The sequence below is a fragment of the Homarus americanus genome, unplaced genomic scaffold, assembly GCF_018991925.1.
Source record: "Homarus americanus isolate GMGI-L3 unplaced genomic scaffold, GMGI_Hamer_2.0 scaffold31037, whole genome shotgun sequence".
NCBI lineage: Eukaryota > Metazoa > Arthropoda > Malacostraca > Decapoda > Nephropidae > Homarus > Homarus americanus.
Genome location: NW_024722227.1, coordinates 3,955,999 through 3,980,221, shown reverse-complemented (window position 1 = coordinate 3,980,221; position 24,223 = coordinate 3,955,999). Strand labels below are relative to the sequence as shown.

Genomic DNA, 24,223 nt, shown 5'->3' with positions numbered 1-24,223 from the left:
AATTACTTATTTATCGATAAAAACAAGTTTATACAGTAAAATACAGTATTTAGCTAATGTGCGGCCGACTCAGCTCGCTGATTACGGCCGGTGGCATGATGAACGTGCAGGGCCTACGATTACTAAACCAGTAAGCCCTATTGTTCGTTTAATTTGAAGTAACCTGTAGAGGACAAAATGTTTTATGTTTCATAGAGTAGCTTTATAATTTTTACTTGGTGATCACTTTCAATTCAACTATCAACCTTCCTTGGACTTGGGACTTTACATTTCCTTCAGAAAATATCCATACGATGTTTTTTTGGCTGTCCATAGTCGAGTGGAGGAACTGTTAACTATTGTCATCCTGGGTGAAGGTGGAGGAGACGGTTATTACCAGAGTTGGTCAATTTTCACTTGTTGCCATTATACGAAATTCAAGTTGAAACTTTTTTGTTTTGTTTTTGTGTGTTATGAATGAATTTGACCTTCATTTCTGTCAAATCAAGGTAAAGGACCTTTACCATGAAGAGGGTGGCCACCAGAAGGAATTGTCCGAATTGGTAGATATTTTTTCTACACAGTAATATCATGATAAAAAATGGAAATGACAATGCATATAACCTAATAGAACCTGACCTAACTATTAGGTTCTATGCACTATCGTGTTAATTTATGAGTTAAACAACTTGCCTTAATATTGAGGGTAATATACGTCAGGAGGAATACGTGGAAGCGTTCACCATTATTTAGGAAACGTCTTGAAGGATTCAGCGTTTGATATCATGATATTAGTGTGTAAAAAAAAATCAACCAATCCGGACAATTCCTTCTGGTGGTCACCCTCTTCTATACCTTTACCAAAATCATCCATAGTTTTTGGGATAAGCGCCCCCAGCCCTATCTCAGAATCTAGAGATTTGCGATAAAAATCAAGGTTAAAAGTGTTCCAAACACATCCAAAATCACCATGGTTGGATAATATAGGTAGTGTTAGGTGGAATGTAGACTACCATACCTTAACATCAGGGTGCATGTTGTCCAGGTGTGGTGGGTGTCCCGGAGCATTATCCAAAATTAACAAAATCTTGAATGCAATCCCCTGTTGCAGACAATACTCCTTGGCTCGTAGAATGAAACAAGTGATGAACCAATCCTCCAACAGTACTAGGGTCATCCATGCTTTCTTGTTACTGCGATAAAACACTGGCAGTGTGTGCTTGCTGACATGTTTAAAAGCCCTGGGGTTCTCTGAATGATGTATCATGAAGAGCTTTATCTTGAAACCAGCTACATTCCCCCTCAACAGAAATGTAATTCGGTCCTTGAATGCCTTGAATCCCAGCATTGTTTCTGCCTCTTTGTGGCTGTATGTCTGTTAAGGCATGCGCTTCCATAACAAGCCGGTTTCATCCATATTAAATATTTGCTCAGGCAAAAAATTTCCCTCCACGATGACACGATCTAGCTCCTCCTTAAATGCTTCGGCAGCACCTACATCAGCACTTGCTGCCTCTCCACTCACCTTTACACTGTGCAAACTGTCGCGGTTCTTAAACCTTTGGAACCACCCATGTGCTGTGAAGGTTTGGTTGCTCTCATCTCCTGCCTGCTCCTTCAGGCTTTCGAAAAGGCTTCTTGCCTTAGCTTGTAGGGTTAGAAGGCTTAAGGGTACACGCTTTGTATCTGGTCTTCCATCCATATCACAAGTAATTTTTTCATCTCATGAATGGGACCTTGTCTTTTCTTCGTTGTTATAGTTCCCTTTATAGGTGCTGATCCTTTCACTACCTCACGAATACATACCTTGTCCTTCAAAATAGTAGATATGGCCGAGTGTGAGAAGCCTAGGTCTCGTGAAATGGTTGCTACTGTTATTCCATTTTCATACTGCATTATTATCTTCATTTTCGTCTCAAAAGTAATTGACTGTCTCCTTTTCTTCAGAGCACCACCAGCGCTCTCACTTATACGCTTGCCAGTCATTCTGAAGTGAATTAGATACGAAAATAATGTCAGTACACAGCGCTATCACTATCGACAACAACGACAACTAAACACCAACTAAGCGCTCTACGGCGTGGGTGCTTTAGCCACGAGGTGGCATGACCCAGCCCACAGCGCTCTCATATGGGACAGAAACGTTTCAGTCTAGAATTACCCGCGTCATTTGAAAAATTTTTGGTACCGACTGCGGCAGTCGTATGTGCGGGTGGTCGTACCGACTGAGGCAGGTCGTATGTGCGAGTGGTCATAGGTCGAGTATGTTGTAAGTCGAGGAGTAGCTGTAGTCTGAAGTGACTATGATCATTTTACCGTGCTTCAGTGGTGGTTCACTTGAATGGTTAAGCCCTAAGCATGATTCCCCCCCTCGAGAAAAAATTTATATAACGAGTTTCTAACACAACTACAGTATATGCGAGGTTATGTATCACCACCACTATCATTCTATTCCAGCTTGTTTAGTGGCTAACTATAATACCTTTCAGGCATATAACTCAATAAATGTCTGTCTGTCGGGTGTGGAGTGGTAGTGTTAACATCTTGGTTGGCTAGATTCATGTGAGCTGAGCTGTGTGGCTGGGTCATATGTGCCCATTTACCCTTTACAGTACTGTATACATACACTATGCACTTTACTTAATGATATTGATGAAGAGCAGCAATGTGTGCTTGTGTTATAGAAGTAATTTTAAGACAATGTTAATACAGGACTGTATATTCTTAGGGGATGGCTGATAATAAGATCAAAGGGTGCCTGCCTTCAGCATTCCTCTGCATCATGTCGCCCCATCAACAAGTTGCTGATAGCCAATCGTGGTGAGATTGCCTGCCGTGTGGTGCGTACTGCTCGTAGAATGGGTGTGCGCACAGTTGCCGTGTATTCTGATCCTGACAAAGAAGCCATGCATGTTGCTATGGTAAGTATTATTTAATAAATTTTATTTTCAATATCATATTTAGAATTTTTCTGAATTTCTGATTTGAGATGCTATACAGTGTAGTGCTATACTGTACTGTATGTCAATATTGAGGGCATCTCTAGACTTGATAGGTAAAAAATATGAGTCTTCTTGCTCTGACTTGGATATATAATGGAATTTCCAGGATCATTCCTTAATTTATGATACAGTATAAGAAGTTTACTATTTACACAGCCTCAGGAACCCTGGCCAATGCTTGCCATAGCAACACAGCCCTGTTAGGATGCTGTTTCTGCCTACCCCATAGCAATGGGGCTGACTCATGCCACCCCTCCTGTTGCTGGTATTGCCCTGACTACATAATAAATGTAAATAAGGTGACTGCAAACCAAAAGGGAATAAGAAACTTAGGGACAAAAATAAATGAAACTGGATCCTTGCTGGTTGCCAAACTAGAGCAATTTGGGAAAGAAATCCTCGCTAAGACTGAGGAAGTTGCTGATAGAATGGAGGGAGTAGTGAAGAAGAGTTATGGTCAGTCTTTAGCAAGGCCACAGGAGGTGGTGGAGAGTAATACAGGATCTAAACAGGTTCTACAGCAGCTAGGGACTCTGAAGAAGTGTGCTGAAGAGATGGCATCTAGCAGACCTACTGATAGGGGAGAGGAGGAACAACATAATAGTGTTTGGAGTCTCTGAGAGCCAGTTGGAGGAAGCTGAGAGTATGAAAACACACTACTGTATAAGTTGTACTTTGAGAATATTTGTACAGGGGCTCTGAATATGTCAGCCTTCCCTCAGGATGTGAAGAGGCGAGAACAAAAGCAGGAGGACAAGACTTTCCCCCTCGGGATCACACTAGTGAGTGAGAATAAGAAATGGGAAGTTATTTGGCAGGCAAAAAGCTTTGCAAGGAGCGATGCATTTCGGAATACTGTATATTCATACACCCAGATTGCTCGGTAATGCAGATGGAACAGCACAAAAAACTTCTCCAGGGCTTGAAGCAGTGGAGGGAGGAGTCGATAAGGAACAGGGATGGGCGTGCATGGTTTATATCCAGAAGGAGGGTAGTGGAAGTAAGAGTGCCAGCACAGAGCCAGGGGACAGCAGGACACCCCCCCCCCCACCACCACCCAGGAGGAGGCGAGCGCCATGTAAACAATGTCATCTCTGACTACACCCCACAAAATACAATGTACTGTATTTAGCAAATGCTGCAGCTACTGAGAATGGAAGGAGGCCGGAGTTACGCCCAAGATCAGAGACACCAAGAACAAATTCTGATTTGAAAGTCATGTAGAACAGTAATACTGACACATTCCTTGATAAGAGAGAGGAGTTTGAAACATTACTGAAGGTCCACCAACCAGATATAGTGGGTGTTGTAGAACTGTTATACAAGAACAGGAGAATCGACCCGGAGGAATGTGAGTTCTGTACAGACAAATTTGACTCATTTACGAACCTTTCTCAAGAAACATGCAAGAAGGGTGTGGTTATCTATGCGAGGCAAGACCTTAGAGCCAGCCAGGTGAGGGTACCGGGGGAGGATGTTTTTGAAGAACCATAGTGGTGTAAAATTCAATTAAAGGGGAGAGACTTACTTATTGTCAGGTGTATCTACAGATCCCCAAACTGTAGCTTACCAAACCAAAGGAACTTACGAACACAGTGATGCTCAACCCCAGTCACCCCCTTGTCACAGGGGATTTTAACTGTGGCAACATCGACTGGAGAAATGAGTTCACACCAAATGACTTAATAACCCGCTACTATTTTTGTAGAAACTCTGAGAGATAATTTTCTGTTCCAACATGTTCAAGACCCGACACATTACAGAGGGGAGCAAACACCCAAGCCACTGGACCACATCATAACAAACTAGGAGGGTATGGTGGCCAAACTGGAACACCTTGCCCCAGTTGGCACCAGCCACCATGTAATGTTTTCCTTCAGATTTACTGTTACTTAGTTCATGATAAACCAGACCAAGGTTCAAATATCATAAAGAAAATTACGAGAGGATGAGGGAGGAGATGGGGAGTATACACTGGCCTGACTTACTTAGATATAAGAACGCAGACACTATGCTGAATATCATAGCCAGTAAAGTGAACTGTTTGATCGATAAATATATACCCAAGACCAAACCCAGTGCCTCCAGCAATACAAGGAGACCTCTACACATGAACCATGCAAAGGCTGACAAAGTTAAGAAGAAAACGCAGAAATTCAAGGTGTGTGTTAAGACAACTGATGAGCAGTACTGGAGGATGTATGCCAGATCCAGGAACCAAGTAAAGTCAGAGTGTAGACGGGCTGAAAAAGAGTTCCAGCGGCAGATTGCAAGCGAGGTCAGGTCAAACCCAAAGGCGTTAATGCTATGCAAAGTTAAAATTAAAACCGTGATTAAGAGTTTGGGGACAGATGTGTTGACACAACAGTAAGCAAGCCCAAGATAAAAGAACTTTATGGGTGGCTATCGTTCACATTAAATGACTCAGGGAATTGCCTTAGTTTTAACCTCTCAAAAATATTATGCATTTATTGTTTGACCCCTACTTTTAGCATAAAAATTTTATCAGAATAATTCTAACTATACTTGAGTATTTACTGTAAATATGCTATCGTAGTATATCAGTTTTCTTCGACAATTTTATGTAATTGGTACTAGGAAATATGGAATGGAAGCATTGAAAAAAAAAAAGACACATAAGAAGAAAAATTCATGCCGGTCCAGGGAGGTTCAACCTGAGCTGCATTGAGTTGGGGTGGTTACTATTGCATTATTATTTACTGATACCGTATTGTATACAGGCAGATGAAGCTTACCACATTGGTGCTGCAGCATCCCAAGAATCTTATCTTCGTGGAGACAAAATCCTTGATGTTGTAAAACGAAGTGGAGCTCAAGCAGTTCACCCTGGCTATGGCTTCTTGTCAGAGAATGTGGAATTTGCAGAACAGTGTGCAAGGGAAGGTGTAGTTTTTGTTGGCCCACCTGCTGCTGCAATCAGGGACATGGGAATCAAGAGGTAAGACTCAAGATGATACAATACAGAACATGTATTCAATAATCTATGAAGATTAAATAATGCTGTATGTACATAATATGAAACTTAATGTTAAATATTTTTAAGTACAGGTATATGTGTTTTGCAGTACATCTAAGAAGATTATGTCAGAGGCATCAGTTCCAGTGATTGTTGGTTACCATGGTGAAGATCAGAATGATGTGCGGTTACGTCAAGAAGCTGAAAAAATTGGTTTTCCAGTAATGATAAAGGCAGTGCGAGGTGGTGGTGGCAAGGTATGTTAAAGAAGGCAGAGGTTACTTTGTAGGGTTTCACCAAGATCAGAGATGCCTATGTAAACAAACTGAACAATTTAGGTTATTTTTTTTTTTTTTTTTCCAGAGAAATTTATTACTTTATGGCAATGGTGTCAAACTCAAAACCTTTCGAGGGCCAATTCTTATTTTAGTTGCCCTCTTCAGGGCCAACACAAGCATTGGGGTTTACAGCTTCACACATTGCCTTACCTGGCTTACCAGGAATATCTCAATTGGGTTTGTCTGATCTTAAGTATGTAAAATTCACTTTACTTAATAAACATGATTAACGCTAATAATAGGATAGCAAAAGGCATATATATGCATTACTGCACTATTTATAATAATTTTCCCCTTTTCAGGAGTGTTATTACTAGCATGAACAATATAAATTCAATTACTGTATTACCACAATGATGTAAAGATGATTTAGGAATTTACTGACTCTTTCATATCTGCATTTTTTCCTTCATATCTAGTTCTATCATAATTTCACGGGCTGATAAATTTTACCGTCATCCCACGGGCCACACCTGACCATCCCAAGGGCCACATTTGGCTCATGAGCCATGAGTTTGACACCCCTGCTTTATGGTAATGTTTTATAAACCTGGCACCAAATGAACCAAAACAATATGGGGATTACAGTAAAGCCTCGAATAACGACTGTAATGTGTCCTCCAATATTGCAGTGTAAGGTGAATCATAGTATTGCAAATCATTAATTACCATTAAAATAAGCGATAATAATTATCTTTTCATATCTTTTGTGTGGCTTTTTACCCTCTTTTCCCACTAAAACAATACAATTAATGAAAAATGCAAACAATATTCTTTAATAATATTTCTGAATGCACCTTATACAATATAAATGAATACTAATATGGTCACACGAGGAGATGGGACGCCATTGTTTTCGTTTATGTTTACAGCTGGGAGTCTGGGACGATAGTTCTACATGAGAAAATAAAGAAAATAAGACCCTGGCTGTAGCTGTAGTAAAATTAATGTAAAAAATGAATATACAGTGTATGTTTTAAGGAATGCAATTTATTGTTAATACTGTAAATGAAACAATAGAAGTAGCTAACCACTAATGGTAAAGAAAAAAGTTAGATGGATTGGGAACGCCAACGTATACGTGAGCATTTAAGGATACCGCGTCATTTATCTTTTTAAGAATATGTACAAAAGATTCATTATTGTTTATTACTGAATATGTATTTTATTGAATTAATCTTTATATCGCGAAATGAACAATACAATTCATTCATAATACGTAGAATATTAAAATGCACAAGAGGATAAGAGACTGCATTGTTGTCAGTGTTTACACCCATAATGCCAGTTATCCACCTGAAACTGGAGAAAATAAGACCCTGGTTGTTATTGTAGTAAAATTAATGTAAAAAATTGTTTAATTAATGTTATTTAATGTACAGTAGAAGTAACCACTGATATTAAAGAAAAAGTGAGACTGATAGTGGAACGCCAATGTATACATGGGCACTCAAGGAAACATAGTCATTTATCTTAAGAATATGTACAAAAGATTCATTATTGTTTATTACTGAATATGTATTTCATTGAATTAATGTTTATATATGTGAAATGAACAATCCAATTCATTTATAATACGTAGAATATTAACACACACAAGAGGAGACAAGACGGCATTGTTTTCATGAGTGATGATGGTTCTACATAAGAAACTGAAGAAAATAAGACCCTGGTTGTAGCTGCAGTGAACTTAATGTAAAAAAATTGAATACCTGTATGTATGTTTTAAGTTATGTTATTTAATGTTAATAAATGGAACACTAGAAGTAGCTAACCACTAATGGTAAAGAAATAAAGCGAGACGATTGGTAACGCCAACGTATGTACAGTAAGTGCGTACATGTGAAAACATATCGTCATTTCTCTACATATGAATATGAAAGCAACACTTGTTTACTGTTCATATATGTTTTAAATAAAATTTACAAATTTAAACAAAAAATTCTACTCACTAATGGTGGTAAAGTCTAAAACATAAGAACAGCCAATGAATATTGTGCGAATTTTTTACTCAGAATGAAGTCATCAGGTTCAACTCTGGCTGAAGCTGTAGGTTCAACTCTGGCTGAAGCTGTAGGTTCAACTCTGGCTGAAGCTGTAGGTTCAACTCTGGCTGAAGCTGTAGCTTTACATAAAGCTGTTGCTGAAACCTACTGAACCTGAAGTTGTTGTTGAAGCTTCTTATGATGCTGAATTTGATGGTGTAGCTGAAGTTGATGGTTTAGGCCTTCGAATAATCAAGCTGTCGAAAGAACCCTGCACAGCTGCTTTCTTTTCTCATTATAAAGTGGTCCTTCAGTTAACGAACACAATTCGTTCTACAGAGTCGTTCGTTAACCGAATCCATTGTTTCAATGGGATATTGGGTAATTGGTTCCAGCTCACTGAAAAGTACAGGTACATACAAAGTAAAAAAAAATTGCAGTAAAGTACACTTACTTTCAGGTGTGTATGTAGAAGGTTCCTGGTTGATGATGATGATGATGGGAATTAGAAGTGGGGTGGAGGAGAAGGGAGAAGAGAAGGAAGTGGGGTTGGAGGAGAAATCACCTTTCAGGGGACCCATGCTTGATGCAGTAATTTCACCAATAAAATTTTAAGTTCACTAGGTGTAATTCAAGATTATTTTATTTAAATCAACACTGCACTGCTCTATATGTTAACTAAATTTCAGAATGACCAATAATTTTAATGTAAAAATGCAAAAATATTCAAGACACCAACAAAATCGATGTTCACTCCACTGTAAACAAAGCCAAACTGACGCCTGGTGGGTGAGTCAAGCGGCTGATGGGCACACAAAAAACTAGTTCCCTGTACTGCATATTTTATCAATATGTTCACTAAATTTAAAATGACCAATAATTTTAATATAAAAAATGCAAAAATATTAAAGAGCACAACTTTCTTGATATTTACTCCACTGGAAACGAATGTAAACATAGAACAAATTACTGAATTGGCAGACTAGCCCATCAGCTGATCAGCTGATGCTCACAACAAAACGTGTTTGTCGTATGGATTTCGTTAATCGAAGTTTTGTTTGTTAACCGATTTGAAGATCCTTATGGGAGGTAATTCGTTAATTGAACCGTTCGTTAACCAAGAGACCACTGTGTATCTTTCTGTAGAGGTCATTTGTGTTTATTTAAATTTTAATGCTTTGTTCTGTTAATGGATCCACTTCAGAAAATATGTTCATTGCTTGCTCCATATAATATCCACAGACCTCTCACCTTTTTCACATCGTTTTAACACATCTAGTTCTTGGCTAAGCTTATACACTTTTTATTAGCTTTTGAAACTACACTACCATCACTTGTTCTCTTGCTCATGTTGAATAGGGATGTAAAAATGCTGCAAGAAACCTGAGAAAGTTTTTCTCCTTTTCCTGTTCAGATGTGCGAAAACAAAGGGTCCGCCAGCTGCGATCATTTATACTACCATAGTGATGCTGGCGTTACCACTAACAAGTCCGGCAGCCTCTGTGCGCGAGGCGTTTTTTTTTCTTTTTAATATCAGGATTTAGTTATTATTTATGCGAAAATGTAATATATATTTTTTTAATTTTGTCGTAAATACAAAGAAAATAATGGCGTAAATTGAATTGGGTCCTAAATTAACCAGGGTCTTAGATATGAATCTTCGTTGGTTGAACCGCCATTATCGGAGGCTTTACTGTACAGTATTGTGAAATGCATACTGTAGGTATAAAGGGGTAGGGGAATTTCTGTCGAGTTCAGCCAGCCAGCCACCCAACTCTCTTACACACAATACCCTTTCCACTTCAGTTTTTTCATATTTTGTACAGACGTTCAATTGATTACAACTGGGTTCCATTCTGGCCGCTATCCATAAGTCTGAAGTGACCCTTCCATAGATAATCGTTGAACTCACACAGTACCCATAATGTACGAGTATGTACAATTACTGGTATACAGGTATGAGACCATTTTTTAGGCATGCTTGGTACCTATGGGATGCCAGATAGGGTTTATTTTTCATGAATTTGGAGTGCCAGGCCTAAAATGTACAAAATGTACAGTAAACCCTGTATGGCTGTGAAAACTCTTTTCAGATCACTATATTCACCCCTAAAAGTAGTTTTAACTGTACACTGTAACATTAAAACTTAAAATTGTAGGCATATAAACATCTTAACAAAAGCATATAAATAGCATTTATGAAAACATAAAGAGAGCTAAACTGATACAAGTTAGTGTACAAACTGTGTCACAGTTGCCCCCGGTGCTCATTTAGCAATGCAGTAGCACCACGGACTCTTCACTTGCCACACAGTTTCACGCTGGAAGCCCTTAGTTGTAAGAATTATTTATTTTATTTGTTTTTACACTCTTTTTATGTAGAATTTTGTGTGTATGTAATCGAGGGAAAAAATAAAAGAAAATTTTGTATAAAGCATCTACTTAAAATTGCGAGTGGAAAATACTTTACAGTCGGCCCTTGACATACGCGGGGGTTATGTAACAGAGATACCCGTGGATGTTAAAAATCCGCGTATATGTGCTGCTCCCCCAAAAAAAACCTGGTCCTCCCATGTCCTTATTTACCGTATATACCTGTGTGTTGTTCAAGTTTTTAAGACCAAATTATTTGGCAAAAAATTGGGGGTCGACCTCTAAACGGGTAATAGTTTCGTTAGGTTGAAAAATATTTACCAGTAACTACCAGTAGACAATGGAAACGATGCACCAACGCACCACCAGCTGTGAGTGTCGGTACAGTTGCCAGGGCAGATCTCTTGCGTCATCATAGCAAGCCCAAAGTAGCCAAATCCATGGTATGGTAGCAGAGAACGATGTAAAACAAAGTATTCATTTATTAAAGTTTATTTATAGATACTGTACATAAATTTTTGTTCATTACATTTGAAACATCAATCTTTGTTAATTAAATTTGAAACAAAAGAAAACTACGATACCGTATTTTCATTAAAATATTACATCACAAGTATATTTTACCTTAACTGTGACTGAATGAATATAGGTATTCTCAGAAATAAATATGGAAATATAATATTTTTGCTGGAATGACGTACATATTACAGTGGAAAGTGGGATAAAATCATGAAAACAATGACTTTCGCTTTCTTTCGTTATTCAAAAAATTTTACCGTAATCTCTTTTCAAATGGTTTTCAGTTAAAAAACTGTTGTACTCGGACTGTATTACAATAATATTCTATCCTATCAGTAGCCTTATAATCCCACAACTGAAAACCATTCGAAAAGCGATTACAGTAACATCTTTTGAACGAAAGAAAGAGAAAGTCATTGCTTTCGTCACAATTTTATCCCACTTTCCACTGTAATACATACATCATTTCAGCAAAAATATTACATTTCCATGTTCTCAGAAATAAATGGTAGTTTTGTTGAAATGTAATGTACAATATTTAACATTAAAATGCAAAAATAGCTATAAAAACAATTAATACACCCGTAATGTACTGGCTGGTATCTCCACTCGTCCCTGCTCCCGCGTCCAAGGTCACCACTCCTCCCAACTCGCTCCCTCCGCTCCTTCCTCTACCTCCTCCACCTCCTCGGCCTCCTCCACCCCCTCTGCCTCCTCCACCTCCTCACCATCACTACTGCCGACAACGAACACAAATGTTTTATGAATAACTGCACCTCCACTTCCTATGTACAGTACTGAACTGTACTGTGCTGTGCATTTTTACAAACAATAAACATGGCAAGAAAAGCTATTAAAAAAAAAGAGATAAAAATTTCACTTTACTGTACAGTACCTATCCTCGGCGACAGGACGGGGGTCATCGGGCTCATCGTCACTCAATTCCATAACGGGTGGTGAAGTGGGGACAACGGTGGATTCAGCTGCTTCCTCACTGCCGCCAGTGATTGATGGTGTTAAATCTCTCCTTCGGTGATCAAAGAACATGGTGATGGGGAGTTGTCGTCTCCATCTTTCATTTCTTCCATGATGTTTTTGTATGGAGCGAAAACGTCATCCATCCCTCGCATGAATTTCAGGGCACGCACCATGGAGGGGTCCATACTATAGGCCAGGTTTTTCAGTGCCTCAATATTCCTGGTCATCTCCCCCAACTTCTCCAACATTATTTCTTGGTGCTCTTCCTCATCCTCTTTCCCTTTCGCTTCCTCTTCCTTGCCTGAGTCTACTAACTCCTGTAGATCTCCTCGGTCAGCTCAGTGTCGTGCTCTTCAATTAGCTCCCTAATTTCGTCCACTGCCATGTCCTGGAAGCCTTCAGCAGCCACTTTCCTTGACAATGCCAGGGTCTTTCTGAATATTTTCATTAAAATCCATCAAAATAATTTTCCTTGTCATCGTCTTAAGCACCAAACAGCTCCTCCCAGTCTTCTCCTTGAACAGGGCTAGAGGGTACGTGTTTTTCGAATCGTTTTCAATTAAAAAAATGTTACAGCACATGTATATTTTACCTAAACTGTGCCTGAATGAATATATTCTCAGAAATAAATAGTAGTTTTGCTGAAACGTGATGTATTTCAATGTAAAATATGATAAAATACATGACGAAAACAAAAGACTTTACCTGACCTTCCAATGTTCAAGAGATGTTACTCGTTTTTTAATAGTTTTCGGTTAAAATACTGTTATATTACAATGATATTATATTCATACTGTGCTTGATATACTACATTCACGGAAATGTAATATTTTTGCTGAAATGACGTACGTATTAGTGGAAAGTGGGATAAAATCGTGACGAAAACAATGACTTTCGCTTTCTTTCGTTCAAAAGATGTTACCGTAATCGCTTTTCGAATGGTTTTCAGTTAAAAAAACTGTTGCATCACAAGTGAATTAGGATAGAATATTATTGTAATACAACAGTTTTTTAACTGAAAACCATTCGAAAAGCGATTACGGTAACATCTTTTGAACGAAAGAAAGCGAGTCATTGCTTTCGTCACTTTCCACTGTAATACGTACGTCATTTCAGCAAAATATTACATTTCCATATTCTCAGAAATAAATAGTAGTTATGCTGAAACGTAATGCATTTCAATGTAAATTAGGATAAACTACATGAAAACAAAAGACTTTACCTAACCTTCCAATGTTCAAGATATGTTACTCGTTTTTTTTAGTAGTTTTCGGTTAAAATACTCTTATATTAGTGATATTCTATTCATACTGTGCTTGATATAATACATTCTCGGAAATGTAATATTTTTGCAACTACAATGCTGATGTCAACACAAGCGTGGTTACAGCCAGACTGACTGAGTGAGGGAGAGCTATGCGTGTGTGTGTGAGGTTGCGGGAGCGGGCGGTGTCCCGTGTTCGGTGCCGCACGCAAGTTGAATGGCGCGCGATTTGAATGTACTTCAATTACTTCAATGTACAGAATATTCCTCTGGCGGGGCAATACGCGTATTTGCAAATCAGTGTATTATAAACCCGCATATGTTAAGGGCCGACTGTATACTTATGATGGTTTCCAGTATTTCTTTTATTATTTTACACTTTCTGTATGCAAGATTCAGTGTGTATGTACAGTAACAAAAAGAAAAGTACATAAATCTATCCAAAATTATGAGTTAGAAAATAATCATAACATAACATAACATAGCATAACATAAGTGTGGTATGGTTTGAAATATCCCAACTCGGCCCAGGAATTACTTGCCGCTCATTTTAAATAGGACTTATGGGAGAGTATCCGTAAAGTAAAAAATCTGCGATCTGAGTCATCCGTAACACAAGGAGTGTCTCAACAGTAGACCCTTGCTGTTCAAGATTTTATGGTTAGAGGTTCATTCCCTTAACTCCTATGCCCTGGGCTAGGGTGCCGCTGGCTGTACCCTCATGTGGGGTAAATCGAGAAATATCTACTTTTCCAAAAATAATTTTTAACCTTTTTAAATGATAAAACAGTTAAAAATAAGTAAGAAAAACTATATATTGACCCTCTAGAAACTTCCCTGTGGCAGTAGTGGTGAGGGAGATAAGGGGACAGTGTTGTTTTGACAGCTGACGCTCGTGGTCATTACACACTTAGCAGCCATTTTCTGCTTGTCTTTGTGTCTGGGATGGTCAGTAATGCATATATTTACTGATCATAATACTTATTTCCTATAAATAATTCATTAATAATTGATTTTATTTGCATTATATTTCATAAAAAGTGCTCGGCGACACACACACACACACAGTCTGTCGCCAGGCTGTCTTTGTGTTTGGTAGAGCAAGTAATGCATATAAATAATAATAATTCCACAAATACATTCATTTATAACATAATTACAGCATTATTTTCCAGTAATACTACACTACAATACAAGTAAACTACATTTAGCAATATTACTTTGATACAACATGATAAAATGGACAAACAATGGAAATTAAACTAACAAAAGTAGGTACTGTACTGTACTTACATTCAGGAAGCTTCCCTGTGGCCGAGCTTGTGGCGTGACAGGCATGTAGTCACGCTGGAACCTGATAACCCGTGCTGGGCATTCAAACAATGCCGCGAAAAGGTGTACGTTCCGGAACGTCAACCGGGGCGCCCTAGATGATCATTCCGGAACGTCAACCGGGGTGCCCGAGATGATCATTCCGGAACTTCAACCGGGGCGCCCTAGATGATCATTCCGGAACGTCAACCGGGGCGCCCTAGATGATCATTCCGGAACGTCAACCGGGGCGCCCTAGATGATCATTCCGGAACGTCAACCAGGACGTAGGGGTTAAAAGAAAAAATGAATAAAGAAAAATTTTTGAAGATACAAAAAAAAAAAAATACGTAATAATATTACCCGGAAAAATTCTGGGAATGTTGGATTTTTTCAGGTTTGAGAGAGTTGTCTTATTATCCGTAAATCTCTCATACCCGGAAGAGCTTTGCACCAATTGTTCTGGCTAACAGGAATATCACTACCGTAGCAGTATATGGAAGAAAATGGTCTGCATTATGGATATTTGCGATACGGCCACCTTTTCAATAACATATTCATTCCATAATATGATAGTCCAGTGTACTGTACCGTATTGACAGAAAACATGCTGAAAGTACCATATACAGTTGTGTTTATGCGTGACTCATGCAGAAAAGCATACTGAAAACACCATACTGTACTGTATATGGATGTGTTTTTGGGTGACATAAGTATCGACTTAAGTATCTTTAACATAATGTACAAATTGGTTCAGTACAACTGTATAGCATAGTACAGTACCCAGTATTGTTTACAGTATTAATGGTTTTCACCATTGTATGCGCATATTTTAAAGAAAAACATGCAAGTGCTCCTTTACTTACGAACATTCAATTTACAAACTTTCAGAGATATGAACATCATCAAAGAGAGGTGGTTACATGACCGAGTGGGTGTTTAATGTGGATGAGACCTTTATATTGGAAGAAAATGCCAGATAGAACATAAATTGCCTAAGAGAGAAGAGTATGCCAGGTTTTAAGGCTGAACTGTAGGGTATAACTGTACTGTACAAAGTACATCCTTTATTTATTATTATTATTATTATTTATTTTGTTTTATTTATTTTGTTTTTTTACAATTTGTTCAGTATCTACAAGAGTAAAGTTGGACTTACAAACACACCTCAGGAACATAACTTGCTCATAAGTTGAGGAACACCTGTACTGAAATACAATACTGTATATATTCAGGGATTTTGACAATTTGCATTGGTTAATAAAACCTAACACCTGTGAATAGCAAGGTTCAACTGTACCTGTACTTCTATTTTCAGAATGAAATATTGTTATTCTCACTTTTGCTGATCATGTGGGAAATTGTAAGTCTCCCACATTTGATGACACATGTTTAAAATACAGTACAGTAGTAAGAAATTTTTTTGAAAAATTTCTCAACATATTTACCTTTGTAGCTATTTAGAAATCAGACGATATTCACTAATTTCTTTTCAGGGAATGCGCATTGCCATGAAACCAGAAGAATTTGATGCACAACTTGAATCTGCTAGACGTGAAGCTACAAAATCCTTTGGTGATGATGTAATGTTAATAGAAAAATTTGTGGAACGACCAAGACATGTGGAAGTCCAGGTATGCGACTTTGGTGCCAACTTGAGATTAATAGTAACAAAAAGACTTTCCCGTGATATATTTTAAGATATGCAGTATACCAGTAGTCCTTTTATGCCCTGTAGGACTTTGCTTTGTAACCCCTGTAGGAGTTGTGCATTGCCAGTTTTCATGTTAGGAATAAATACTGGCTAAATCATTTCATATAGTTGACCACATAACCATTTAATTTTTTTTAGTTACATCAGACTCAAGAGATTCAAGGATTTTTTTTTTTCCAAACTGTTCAAAGAGGGAGTGTTGGGCTTATACAATTTTACATGCTACAGCAGGTTTTCTATTTGTTGAATTTTTCTTACCACCTTATAGTGCCTCATGGGCTATCATCTTTGATTCACTCAGTTTCATCTTTACTGGAGCTATAAAATTCAACAGTTGAAGTATCTTTTGCTGCCCTTTTTAACCCTTAGATTGCAACTTTTGGTAAACTGGCTTATCGCTGCATGTGCAATAAACACAATAATATAGAAACTTAAAAACATGTTATACAGTATTCTTATGCAAGTGAACATATGTATGCAGAATAAAAAATAAAGATAAAAATAATTATTTTAAATTTGTTCAGCTGTGGAGCAGTGTTTAAGCAAGTGTTAGGCATAACAAGTCAAAACTCCTATAGAAGATACAGTATAGGTATAATATTTATAGTTGTAGGAATATAAAGTGAGAAAGTTGGTAACGTGGCCTGTTAGTTATTTAACTGTATACAGGTAGACCACCTCATATCCGGCAATCAGTAATCCGGTTCCAAATTATGTCTGCTGGTTCGGACATAATTTGGCCACCGTAATTTCAAATTTCGTGCTGGTCTCCCCGCCAATCCGCCGCTACTGTTTTGGTTGCGCCACTAGCAGACTTAGCTGTTGGCAAGGTGTTTGAGGAGCGGCAAGTTATTCTCTGTGGTTTTCTTCATTTATTATTATAAACTGCTCTTATTTAGCCCCAGTCATGTCTTCATTGAATAAAGGAAGTGCTTCTCATGGTGTAAAGCGCAAACACCATACGTTGTCTATACAAGATAAGGTTGAACTTCTCAAAAAACGCGACAGTGGTGTGTCTGTTTCACAGCATATGCGACTTGTATAACATTGGCGCTTCCACAGTGTATGACATAAAAAAACAGAAAGGAAAGCTGCTCCAGTTCTTTGCTGATAGTGAATCAAAGAAACAGATGTCCGTAAGGAAAACATTGAAAGATGGAAGATGTTCACAGCTAGATAAAGTTCTGATAAAGTGGTTTAAACTCTGCGTCAGTGAAGGTGTGGAACTGTCCGGGGAGATGGTGAGGCAGCAAGCAAAATTATTTCATGCAGAATCAGGAATAGATTATGCGTTTGATTATACTGAAGGGTGGCTTCAGCAGTTCAAGCAGCGACATGGGATAAAGTTTCGTGCAGTGTGTGGTGAAAAATGGTCGGCAGACAAGGAAGCAGCTGCTGCGTTTGTGGATGAGTTCGATAGGTTAGTTTCAGATGAAAATTTAAGTCCCGAACAGGTCTCATTGCAGATGAAACCGCCTTATACTGTATTGGCATTGTACTCCCAGGCGAACACTGACTACTGAGGATGCAGAATCACCAACAGGCATCGAAAGATCGTGTCACTGTGTTGGGCTGCTCTAACGCTGCAGGAACCCACAGCTTGGAAACACAGAAAAAAAGCGTTTAGTTGAAGAGAGTCTCAAGCAAGATGTTACCTTCAGTGAAAACAGAGAGAGACTAACGCCTGTTTGCTGTGTTAAGAGGCTGGATGCCGCGCATTAAACTAGTCACTTTACCTTCAATTATGTTCAATAATTGTTAAAATGACTAAAAAATTGAATATTAAACTTTTAAAATTATTGAATAGTATAAACTTCTTGATATTTACTAAAATAGTAAGGAATTTAAGCCCTAGAACCGATTAATGTATTGGCGGACTTATACTAAAGCTAGTTGACCGGCCAGTGCAAGCGAAAACATGTTGAGGTCGGTTCGTAAGAAATTCGTTAACCGAATTTTTGTTCGTTAACCGAATTTAAGAATCTTATGGGAGGCAGTTTGTTAACCGAAATTTCGTTAACCGAGGCGTTCGTTAACCGAGGGACTACTGTATACAATTTGGTTATTACAACAGTTCACAGCTCTTACTATCACACCATTCTCTGGTAGGTCATTACTACACAACAGTTCACAACTCTTACTGTAACAGCATTCTATGCTCAAAATTAAAGATTTTGCTGAGAATTTCCCTGAGTATGCAAGAGAATCCATTGTTAAAAGCTGTGTATCAGAGACAAATATATTGAGGCACGTGTGAGGCATGAATGGCTCAGTTAGCTGGGTCGGGTTTAGGTAGGATGGGAGGTGGCAGGGTACAATAGCCTCAGAAATGATTAAGGCAGTGACAAATTAGTATACAGGCTGTAGCTAGCTGCAAGGACAGTCTAATTGGGCAACATGCCAAATCCACACATTTGTTCACTTTACACATACGCACCCATACTCTTCATATTTCTTATTTTATAGCAATATTCTTTTTTTATATCCAGGTACACTCCGTAATATAATGCATTAAAATAACTACAATAATATAAAAACAATACAAAAGAACACTGTGTGTGGGGGTGGGTGGGCGGGTGGGTTTAAACTAGCTTGTCTGAAGTACTATATGTACTCTACTCCATTGCCATATGAAGAATTCTAGAATGCTCAGCATGTTTGTTCATGCTGTGGTGTGGAAGTACAGGTACAGACGTAGGGTGAGCGTCTCCTCTGCATGCTCGTAATTTTTAATTAGCAAATAAGTGGGGTATGCTTTGCTAATATTGAATACGGAGGTTAAAATATCAATTGCAGATAAGCAGGGTTGCAAATTGCGAGGTATTCCTTTACATCCTTTAGATTTGCAGTCCTGAATCCCAAGAAGAACAATCATCATTATCATCATCATCATCATCATCATCATCAATATCAATGTCTTACTGTAATTTTCCATGCTTGCATGGATTAGCCTCGATTACCTTATGGAAGCTCTCATCCATTTTCTGCACATACCTGAACCATCTCAGTCTACCTCTATGCAGAACTTTGACATTGTCCTCAATACCCAACTGCCCTGTTAGCTCTGCACAGGGCCTCCTTAATTTCTATTGTTCAAGGCATTCGGAAACATTTCACATCTGATATTATTCTGTGTTATAAATTGCCTAAGTAGATATATCTCACTTAAATGGATTTTTTTTATTAACTGGCACCACTATGGTCCAAAAGTTGTCGAATATGAAAGAGTTTTCTAAAGAGTACCTGGATGATGTTTCCTGCCAGTAGGTATAACTGATTCATTGGCCAAGACAGGCTTTATCGGGGGATATTTTACTGGTACATAACTTGCAGGTTATTTGTGTTTTCCTCTCTATCTTAAAATGGGACATCATGCTATTCATAATAATATTACTTATTTCGCAACAGGCTTTTGGGACCTTTAATTTGCTTCTTTAACAGTTTTGGGGATCATTGTTGTAATTATATATACTCTACCTGTACCTGTTTCTTTACAGGTTTTTGGAGACCATCATGGTAATTATGTCTACTTGTTTGAGAGGGATTGTTCCGTTCAGCGCCGCCACCAGAAAATTATTGAAGAAGCACCAGCTGTAAGTTCTTCATGTGTGCGTCAATGAATTTATCATTACTTTTCTCTTAATCCCTCGTGTAAGGGCTCCCCCTCTTAGCTGAATAAACTGTCTGTCATTAGTCAGATAAAATATTAAAAGTTGCCTCCCTGCATTGAAGTGGTTATTGCTCAATATTAATTACTAAATTTATAATAGATTCACATACAATATAAAATAATATGTAGTAATATGTAGTCTTTTGTGATCTACAGACTTACATGCAGCCCTTGAAATAATGCACTGTCAACACATAACAGAGCTACCGTGTAATTCTCTTGAGCATAGTGGCAGTGCTTTCATAGTTATACAGTACTGTATTTATACAGTCATACCTGGTATTTCAATTCCTAAAAAAGGGGAAAAGGAAATGGGTCTCCAATTGATGTGAATGTTGCCATTCAAGGCCACAAAGACCTAATGAGTAATGACCCTTTTTCTCCCTTTTTCCTTCCTATAGAAAACAGAATTTATGGCTCATGTTATTACAGGGCTCTTGCTGTTTATATACAATAAGTCCTCGTTATAACGTCGCTATTCTTTAGATACCTGTGATTCGGATAACGTCCCGCCGTTTCATTATAACGTCGTTTTGGACTACTTTGTGCAGCCCATCACCCCCCTCTCATCTTGACGCGCTACGTTCTCACTCGTGGAACGTCACATAGTGTCCCCAAGCGACGCCAGTATTTTTTAGGCTTCCACAGCGTTCGTGCATGTTTAAGTGTTTTTGCTCTTAATTCTGTACTTTAATTATTCGAAATGGCTTCCAAGTGGCCATCAAGTGCTACTGATGCTAGTGTTGTGAAGAAGTAACATAAGACCATTAGCCTTGTTACGAAAATAAAGGTTTTAAACCTGGTAACGGAAAAATGTTCTCGGAAGTTCCAGAAATTGCCCATTACATCATCTCTCAAACCCCGAAAAAATTCCCTCATCCCCGGAATTTTCCAGGTAACGAAAAATTTTTCTCAGAACATTCAATTCTGGCTATCAGAAACTTCCAGTTAAAAGGGATTCTGATTTCTGAGAAAAAATATACAGGTATATACAGTATACTGTACTGTAGTTAGTAACAGGGGCAGATCCAGGAATATAAAAAAGGGGGTTCAAGAAGTTGTGGGTGGGGAACATGGCGAGCGCAGCAAGTCCACCCAACTGGGGTGTTTGGGGGGCGCTGTACGCACGCCCCCCACCCCAAATTTTTTTTTGAATTCTGACCAATATCATGGGCATTTTGAGGCCATTTTGAAGCCATGCACACTTTATATTAGGAGATATTCTGAAGTCAATAATAAATACTTTTTACTAAACAAAAATTCCTGAGAACAAAACTGTGTTAAAGAAAAGTATTGGAATTTTCTGATGAAAAGGGGGATCCAGACCCCCCCCCCCACCCCCTGGATTCGCCCTTGAGCTATATCTCCATTAGCTTGAACCCCCTTAAACCCGGAACTCTCTAATAGCCAGAATTGAAATTTACTCAGAATTTTTCCGGAAAATTCTCTGAATTATGGGTTTTGGAACAAATTCCGAGGTTGAAAATCAGGTGCATTTTCTGAAAATTACAAGAACAATTCTGGAAAATCTTAACATACAATCACATGCGATCTTTGTTGTGCAGTACTATACTAGCTTATAATCAATGAAGAATACTGTACTGTTAAAGTGGTGTTAAGACAAAAAGTTATTGCAGTTATGTTTACTGTACTGTACATTCAGTAATTGTGAAAGTACCATACTGTATGTACAGTACTGAGTGGGCAGTGTATGCTTACTATTGGCTAGTGTGTGGAGGGTGTATGTACAATATACTGTGTGTGTGCAAGCCTTCTTTTATGGAGGGAGAGGAGAGTGACAGTTTGCAACACCTGCTACAGTAGATGGTACCGGACAAAGGCAGGTCGTCCTGTATCATATCACCAATTGGCCTCACTGGATCATAAGCTCAGGACAGCAGCATCTGCTGGTGAGTACAATAGTATACTGTATTTTGTTTACTGTATTTACGATATATTGTACGTATACAGTGTTGTTTGTATAATTAATTACAGCTCTGTATCTGTCCAACTGCAATTAAATCGCTTCTTATGAGATGCGTAGTTTAGACTTCCGGAAATCTTTCACCGGTACTGGAAAAAGTGTAAGGGATGTGATTTATTCCAGAGATGGGAAAATCATCTACATATCCAGAAATCTCTCAAACTCAGAACCGCTCTGCATCAATTACTCTGGCTAACGGGGAAATTACTGTATACAGGTACCAAGCATGTAGTAAGCAGCTATCAAACAGGGAGGTACTCCTGCCTCATTTACACACAATTGCAAGGTCTCAATTGTTTCTCTTACTTTGACAACACAACATACATATGCTGTTTCTCACTATATATATATATATATATATATATATATATATATATATATATATATATATATATATATATATATATATATATATATATATATATATATATATATATATATATATATATATATATATATATATATATATATATATATATATATATATACACACATACATACATACATACATATACCCCGCTTAACGCGGTCAATTGAACCCACAGGGTACCGCGTTAAGTGAACAAGAGAACATATGGGATTAATTCCAATAAAGACTGGCCCGACCCCCAAACTCCACTTTTTGACGACACACAACTATGTTGTAGTAAAAATATTATCTTAACTTTATGATGGTATGCACACACAATTAATAATTAAGAGAAATATCAATAATATTAGGTTTTTTAACACTTACATTAGTAGAAAAGATGGCTGGGCACACGGGGATGAGGGGTTGGTTCCGAGGCAGAGGGCAGATTATTGGCCCTCACCTGTATCACTTGTATCAATTGTATCACTATCCACCACAGAGGTTTGCAGGGCCTCTTTGTCAAACCCCTCAAAGTCCATATAAGTCCATATCCTCACTATAATTATCACTATCACTGACTTGGGCCGGCTGTGGTGGGTGGCGGGTGAGGAACTCGGTAATGTTTTGATGGCTGGGCGACCTTGTGTGCATCGTGCCCGCGCCGCTTCCCGCGTATATGAGTAGATGAACCGCGTTAAGTGAAAGTTCGGTTCTGGCGAGTCACCGCGTATATGAGAAATCGCATTAAGTGAAACCGCGTTAAGCGGGGTACAACTGTGTGTGTGTGTGTGTGTGTGTGTGTATATATATATATATATATATATATATATATATATATATATATATATATATATATATATATATATATATATATATATATATATATATATATATATATATATATATATATATATATATATTATTCAAATAGATATATTTTTACTTTTTTTATTAATTTTTAAGAATTTCTATTATTATTATTATTATTATTATTATTATTATTATTATTATTACTGTATTATATTTTTGCCAATACATTTGTAACTTTTTGGGGGTTTACTTAATTGTTTAATGCTATTAGAATATGAGAAACGATGGTTTTGTCATATTTTAGCCTGGCCTGACATGGGAAGTTCGCCGTTCATTGGGAGAAGCTGCCGTACGTGCTGCACGTGCTGTAGGTTATGTTGGTGCAGGAACTGTGGAATTTATACTGGATTCTTCTCATAATTTCTACTTCATGGAGATGAACACCCGCCTGCAAGTGGAACACCCAATCTCCGAGATGATTACCAACACGGATCTGGTAGAATGGCAGCTCAGGGTAAGTTGTATTTTATGTATGAAGTCACAAGATATTACTTGAAAGTAAGACTTTTATTTAGAAGGAATTTTCCTTTCAGCTTGCTAATCATTATCTTAAAACATCTTGAACCTGAATTTATTAACAGTTTCCCTCATGTTTCATTATATTCACAGTGTATCAGAATACCAGAAAAAAGTAAATGAAAGACGAGAAGAACTTATAAAATGGCAGATGTAGAGAATTGTTAAAATGCAGTGTAAAAATATGGAGAAGTGATAAAATAACCTGTGGTAGGGTAATGGAAGTACAGTACTGTACAAGTACAGTATTCGAGTACATGTACAGTGTACAGTATAGTCTTGATTTACGCGCTCAATTGAACCCGTGGAGGTCCGTGTAAAACGAGAAACGCGTAAACGAAATAACAGAACATATGGGATTAATTGAAATAGAGACTGGGCCGACCCCCAG

The 24,223-nt window shown here is 38.0% G+C and overlaps 1 protein-coding gene across 1 annotated transcript in view; it reads left to right on the top strand.

The window, feature by feature from the left end:
• Positions 1-24,223, top strand: part of LOC121862311 (methylcrotonoyl-CoA carboxylase subunit alpha, mitochondrial-like) — a 47,790-nt gene continuing 23,567 nt past the window's right edge. The window contains exons 1-7 of the mRNA XM_042360467.1: positions 1-130; positions 2,708-2,900; positions 5,723-5,940; positions 6,068-6,215; positions 16,223-16,360; positions 19,938-20,033; positions 23,561-23,770. Of these exons, the coding sequence (XP_042216401.1) occupies positions 57-130; positions 2,708-2,900; positions 5,723-5,940; positions 6,068-6,215; positions 16,223-16,360; positions 19,938-20,033; positions 23,561-23,770 (1,077 nt within the window). The 5' untranslated portion in view covers positions 1-56. The remainder of the gene's footprint in view (positions 131-2,707; positions 2,901-5,722; positions 5,941-6,067; positions 6,216-16,222; positions 16,361-19,937; positions 20,034-23,560; positions 23,771-24,223) is intronic.